Source organism: Oryza glaberrima, chromosome 11 (genome assembly GCF_000147395.1).
Source record: "Oryza glaberrima chromosome 11, OglaRS2, whole genome shotgun sequence".
NCBI classification, from domain to species: domain Eukaryota; kingdom Viridiplantae; phylum Streptophyta; class Magnoliopsida; order Poales; family Poaceae; genus Oryza; species Oryza glaberrima.
In genome coordinates this window covers 15,941,388-15,948,653 of record NC_068336.1, presented here as the reverse complement: position 1 = coordinate 15,948,653, position 7,266 = coordinate 15,941,388, and the positions used below count along the sequence as shown (strand labels likewise).

The 7,266-nt window shown below is 41.9% G+C and overlaps 1 protein-coding gene across 1 annotated transcript; it reads left to right on the top strand.

Annotated features, from left to right (window-relative positions):
• The first annotated feature begins 1,459 nt into the window (after positions 1-1,459).
• Positions 1,460-6,821, top strand: LOC127755052 (uncharacterized). Its single transcript, XM_052280685.1, has 6 exons — positions 1,460-1,732; positions 1,860-2,077; positions 3,051-3,161; positions 3,239-5,463; positions 6,174-6,246; positions 6,381-6,821. Exons 1-6 carry the CDS (start codon positions 1,630-1,632, stop codon positions 6,528-6,530), a joined length of 2,880 nt encoding a protein of 959 aa, XP_052136645.1. The 5' UTR covers positions 1,460-1,629; the 3' UTR covers positions 6,531-6,821.
• Positions 6,822-7,266: the final 445 nt, after the last annotated feature.

Sequence of the window (7,266 nt, the reverse complement as noted above, 5' to 3'; positions counted from 1 at the left end):
TATTCTAAATTTGGTTGAGGGATTTTTTTATACACTCGATCTCCTCTTTCTGTTTTTAATTGGTTTAGAGTTTTGATACACTCGATCTCCAAAATCTGTTTTTATTAAAATCGGAGTGAATCCTAAAATTCGTGATAAAAAATGACTTTCAAATGGAGATTAAATTCAGTGAATTAAAGCGGAATTGAAAGGGAAAATCATGAGGAAAATGACGAGGGAGTAGTGCAGCATCAATTTTTACAGTTAATCAGGCATAGGGAGGCAGATCGATGTGACGGCGGCGCTAGGGTTTGGCCCGACGACAAAATAAATATGGCAGATAAAAAAATAAATCCTACCAAAAAAAAGCGGATGGAAAAAACCAAAAAAAGGTAACAAAAAGCGGACGGAAAAAGGCGGAGAAAAAGATGGACGAAAAAAATAGCGAAAAAATAGACGGATGGAGAGAAACAGTAAAAAAGGAAAAAAAAGAGAGGAAAAAACAGGGAGAAAATGGACGGACGGAGAAAACGGACAAAAAGAAAAGATAAACCGAAAAAAAAAGATGGACGATTTTTTTTTCCCGAAAGCATTGCGTATTTTTTAATTAGGTATAGATAGATACTGATTTATTTTTCATGCAAAGGACTAGGCATCTATTTTTTAGACTTAGTGAGATCCAACAGGACTCACTTTTAAACTCCTCCCACACACACATTAAATTGTAGAGAGAGCCATAGATATTACTATATACACATGGGCCCACTCTTATTATCCATTGAGACATACTCCCACTATCCTAAAATAAGTTTATTTTTCACCCATCCCACACATACCAATACAACAACAAAAAGACTAAAATACCCTTTATTAAATCTCAATATAATTATTTCACACTTTATCTACTCCTAGCACATTCATTCCCTACTTTCACAAACTCCAATACAATGGTTATGTAAAAAGAACCTTATGATAAATAGGAGAGACACAAATAAACTTATTATGGAACGGGGAGTATACATTAGCCTTGTCCTTAGCCCATATCACAACTTCATATCCCAGATTACTGTAGATTACAAAACATTCAAATCACAATAGCGATATACTCCCTCCGTCCTATAATAAAAGAGATTTTGGGTATCATATTATGGGAAGGAGGGAGTATGAAACATCTCTAAAGCCTTCTTCGCCTCCTAAAACAATGCTCAAGGTGGCTAATCAATGACTCTGACCTATTTGTTGATCTCTTATAAATGACCTGAATACACTACTATACGCAAAATATATTTATTTGACATATTTTAGGAAAATTCTAAAAAATAAATTCACACAGAACACATCGTTTACGAAAATCGAGATAAAATAATAGGGTGTAGCTATATTTATGGCGAAAAAGAAATAAACACCAACTAAAGCTATCCACAAATACTCCCCGATGGGCCTCATAGGGTGTGGATCCAAAATCTAAAACAAATGGGCCTTTCCGGTACTCGCATCCCGGCCCATCCGCCTCGTCAGCGGCGGCGCACCACCATCCCCACCCCCACCCTCCTCGCCGGCGGCTCACCGGCGCGCCGCCTCCACGGCGGCCACCTCGTCGGCGTCCGGTTGCTCCACCCGCCCACCACCCCCACCACCGCGTAACCGCAAATGCCGCGCCCCTCCGCCTCCGCCACCGCCTCCCGCTTCGCCGCCTTCTGGGCCGCCGACGCGCTCGCCGGCGACGACGCCCTCGACTTCGCCGTCACCAAGGGTAGATCCACCCCCCCCCCTCCTCCTCTCTCGCGCGCGCTCTCGTTTGCGTCCGTTTCTTCTTCTTCTTCTTCTTCCTTGTCTCACACTCTCACCTAGGGTTTGCCTTGCCCGCCTTGCCCCCGCAGCGATGGTGGGCGTCTCCCCGGATTCCGTCAGGGCCGCCCCTGAGGCGGTGCGGGAGCGCGTGGCGCTGCGGTGCCTCCAGGAGGTCGTCTCCCTCGCCTCCTCCGATGGCGAGCGTGGCGCCACGGCCTCGGCCATAGCGGCGCCGGGGGAGGGGATGCTTGGGGTGGAGGACGCATCCCGCACCTGCGAGGATTTGCTGCTTCAACTCATCTGGGAGGTGAGGTATTCGGCGCAACGCATTGACATATTTGCCTCATTCGATCAAGTATTAAGTATTCGTTTACTGGAAAACTCTGCAATTCGTTTCAAACTATTCGTGAAGACAAGGTGATCCCCATTCGCATGGTTGGGTACATTTCTTGAATAATAGGGTTATTGGTAGCTTGGTTCAGACACCCTTTCTATGTTTTGAGCTCATCCATTCCAGTGATATGAAACGGCATTTTCACCCTTTGACTTGTAATCTGCTCAGCACCTTTTGAAGAATATGTGCTTAGATGAACCTTCAGATCTCTAACCAATGAGTTGTTCACTGATGCATGTTTGTTATGTGCAACATTGCTAGGCAAGACCCAGATGTTTTCTGAGCTCAAGCATTCTGGTGATATGAACATGATATTACCTCTAGCATTTTTTGTCTTACGTATTCCCAATTGATTTTGGTACCTTTGCTGATATGAACATGATATTACCTCTAGCATTTTTTGTCTTACGTATTCCCAATTGATTTTGGTACCTTTGCTCTAGTTATATATAGCATATGCTTATGAAGTCTCAAAAGATCATTGTTGCTGGGAAAGGGGGCATACTGTGGTAAATGTTATACTGTGGTAAATGTTATTTTTCACATGATTATTGGTGGCCTGAGTGCTCCATGAATGCTTTAATTTGTGCAGGGAAAAGGGGAGGCTGTGCTAGTTTTTTTTTTTAAGAAAAGAACTGTGGGATTGATATAAATATATTGCTAGCTGTGTTAAATATTGTTCCTCACATGATTATGCATGTATCTACTGTCACCCTTTTAATTTTTTTGTTGTTTGCTTGTGATTAAACCTGTTTTTTCTCTGTGAAACAATATTATGCATATGGTTTATTCAAGTTTCGAAGCTAGTGTGCTGCAATTTGTCTGTAATACCTTCCTGGTGTCCAGATAATTTTGAGGTTTACTTTACATAATGTAAAATTTTCAGGTTGGTAGCTCAGGGAGCTTGGAGAAGGATATGCTTCCGCCCTTTAGACAAGATATCCAGAAGTTTATATGCATAAAGAGACCTACATTACCAGAAACTTCTTTTGAGTTGGTATGTTAAAATGCTGTCTTTCACATCTGAAGAAAGGACTTCTGTTAAAATTAGTGTGCTGCTTGTTTTATGTTCAGCTCAGAAAAGTTTACCCAGAGATTACACCTGTGGTTCCACCATCCCCAGTGGAGCAGAATGGAAATGACCAACACGACAATATCAGCCATGATCTTGTGAATACAGAGAAGACCGGATTCACTACAGATGGTGCTCAACTTCAGCAGGATGATCTAGCAAATTTAGTCGATGAAAGAAACACAGAAAATCTTCAGAAGGATGCAATGGCAACTTCTGATTTTCAACAACCATGTACATCAGACAATAGGTGTTTTGATCAGCGACAAGAAGATTCTATTAATACTGTTGGTGTCAACATCAGGTCTCCAGAAGACAGTCCAACTAATGTAAATAGACACATGTCAGTTGCAGCTGAGCCTTCTTTAGCTAGTTCTGCAGATTTGCTGGGAAGTAATACAGGAAGAATGTCTGAGCAGGACACGATAGATCATACAACCATAGTTCAATCACAATCTTGTGGGGTCAGATATCCTAATAAACATCACAGTAATAATGGAGACATGCCACTTGTTGCCAGCATTCAGTCACCAAAGGATTCCATCCATGAAGGATCAACCATGCAGACAACTGTTTCTCCAGCTGTTGACAGAAGCAATGATGCTTTACCGGCATCCGAAATGACCCACTTGCCTGAGTTTATTGCTGTAGAGGATAAAATAATGACTTCAGAACCACACTTCAGCAAAACTCATCCAAATTCAGGGCAACATGATACTGGTGATAAAGCAAATCAAGATGTGGGTTGTGGCAGTACTGGTATTCAGACAGCTGCTGCTTTACCATCTGAAGGCTTTAATGGGGATGTTCAAGGAGACAAATCTGAAATTAAAGATCCAGCAGGGAATACTACACAGCATACTGAAACTTTTGAACAAGAAAATAGTGACAAGGCTCATTTGGAAGTTGGTTGTTCCGACAAAGTTAATCAAGCTCTATATGATGATGGCAACATCATAAAAAATAATATGGTCTTTGGTGGGCTGAATAAGCAAACTGCTCTAGAGTCTCATGGCTGCAGCATGACCTTGCATAACAGAAATTCAGAGGCCAACCATTTCTCTGAGCAGAATATTGGAAGGAACAGAACTGAAGTTCAGAATGATTGCTGCAGTATTCCAACCTCTCCTAATGATGTTAATGACAAGCGAGCAAAGCAAGCTTCAAACAAGGAAACCATGGCGAATACTGTGGCAGAAACATTGCATGTGCATTCTTCAGATGGTAGTTTCAGTGGCTTCGCAGCTGGTGGTCTTCTGTCAATGGCTGAAAAACCACCGTTCTGTACTCAGGATCAATATGCTAATGGTACTGTTGAGGGCTTGTCAGAACAAGAGTTGTGCATAAAATGTGGCAAAGATGGTCAGTTGCTGAAATGCAGTGGCTGTTTTTTAGCCGTTCATGATACATGTTTTGGCTCATCAGTGACATTTGATGATTCTGGTCAGTTCTACTGTCCTGTATGCTTCTATACTAAAGCAACTGAAGCATATCAAAAGGCAAAGAAAACATATTCTGAAGCAAGGAAGAACCTATCAGCTTTCCTTGGTAAAAAGCAATTGGCTGAGCAATATCAACAAGCTGCAGTGCGGCAAAGAGCTGCCAACAGTGAGGATCATTTCAATGGGTGTAACAACGCAACCAAAAGGCAAGGTAATCATCAATCTGAAGGAAATAACCTTTCTCATAGGGATGAAGAGCCTGCCCGACAGAGGAAGAAGCAGAAGACAAATGCTAGGGATGCTTGCACTCAGGAAGTAGTCACTAAAAAGGCACCCGCTGTTCATAACTCTGATGTTGTATCCATGAAAAAGAATTCTGTACTCCAGAATAACAGAAAACAAGCTCAGGTTGCAGAGCAGGAGCAGCCAGAGGAAAATGCAGAAGCTAGTGGAGAGTCTGGTAATACAAATTCATCGCACAAAACAGCACATTCATCTCAGAACAAGTGCAGTCCTGCTGCAAGTCAGAATATTGATGCTGACAAAGAAGATGTCCTTGCAAGTTCTCAACAGTCAGAAGATTCTGATGAAATCGAAGCTACATCTTCTAGTGACCCTAGCAAGCAACCATCGCCTCCTTGGCGCAAGTTGAGACACCGCAAAGCAAGATATCAGGATAATAATACAGCAATTCCAATTAATTCTAAGAAAACACTGGGGCACCATGATCAACATATGGCTTCACCATCAAGGAAAAGGAACTATGCATATCCACCCAAGCGTTAGTAAGTGTTATCAATAACTAATAAGCTTCATAAGCACTTCTTTCTCCTTTTTTTTTTTTTTTGAGGAAACTTCTTTCTCCTGTTGTACTCCCATTTACTGCCAGTTTGCATATAGCCAAAAGAAATGGTAGTTGAACACTCTGATTTAGACATGTCTATGAATTGTGGTTCAATGAACCAAATGAAATTGAACACTCTGATTTAGACATGTGACAAATAAAACTGTACTGTGAGAGTTGGTGGGATAGAACATTGAGTATCAGCGCTCTTGCAAGTTGCAACCAAGTTTCCATGAATATTCATGGTTCAATGTCATAGACTGATAGACAGCATCATGCAATAGCTTCCATATGGTTTAAGAGGACATTAGCTTTATCATGTAATAGTATTGTAAGATGGAAAGCAAATTCTTAGGAACCATTGATCCAAGAAATCATATTTAGGATAGTGAAATTAGACTCTACTTACTTGTGGTCCTGACATAGATAATGGTTTTTTCTTATTATTCTCTGTTGCGTGAAAACACAAGTATATACAACAAAAAGGGAATCATCAATGGAAATTTTGACTCATTTTCCTTACAGGACTTCCGTGTTTGCTTAGCACAGATACCAATTCGGATGCTTCATTTGTTGTGATTTTTTTTTTCACTTGAAAGTGTGACACTTTGGTAGTAGTATCAAGAATTTAAGCATGCCTTTTTCTTTCAGCTCTAACCCTGTCGGACCAGCTGGAAGGCGCACAAAGCTCTGCTGGACAGAACAAGAGGAGGCAACTTTGAGGGTAAGCACACTTGGTCTGTATAATCCCTTTTACCTTCACCGATATCCTGCGCCATCTTCTGTGGCCCAGCTAGTAAGTAATGCGCATACATGTGTCTCTTGTATGCTTACACAATTCGCGGGGTTTTCGTTCAGGAAGCAATGGCAAAATTCACCCCAAGTGACAACGGGCCAATTCCGTGGGTCCAGATACTGGATTACGGCAGGGATGTGTTCCACAGGACACGCCTCGCATCCGACCTGAGGGTGAAATGGAGGAACATGAAGAAGAAAGCAGGCTCATGACCGCCAAAGCAATCTTAGCTTACCTATCAGTGCAGGCTGTGCAGCAAATTTTTTTTTAGATAATGGATTAAATAACCTGGCCATTGTGCCATGCGCATTCTAATATCTTAGTTTTAGAGCACATTGTGTGTCACCATCTTGTAAGATTGTAGATTTTCCTTGGTGTGTAGAACACTTTAAGTTTTATCGTTCTTTCTTGGTACGGAGAACGTGGCTGATGTGTAGGCTATTTTCGATGTTACAGAGGAAGGTGTAAATTTGTGATTGAATCGAAATATCAAACTTCATTTTCTCTTCTGCGTCACAATGTTGCTGCTGACTTCTCCCTGTTTATAATTTGTCCTGACCATTTTCCATATGAACACAAATTTTCCTTCACCACTTCTGCATTGCACCAACTCGCCTTCATTAACATTTAATAGTAGAGTCATCAGCAAAAAGAAAAGAATTGGAACATCAAAATTTGTTTTGTTGTGTTTCTTTAGCAAATAGCAACTCGTGTACGGTCTCCACTTCACATCAAACATTTCATTCCGCCCCTGCCACCCCCAGCAGGCAGCAGCCCATCCGAGGTGAAGGACTCTCGGCCTGCGCCGCCGCCGGGCGGGCGAGGCAGTACGGAAGGGGATTGAGATCCTCTACCGTTCTATACCCATGTACCCATGGTTCCCAACTTCGCTCCCTTATTTTTCGCACGCACATTTTTTAAACTGCTAAACGGTACGTCTTTTGTAAA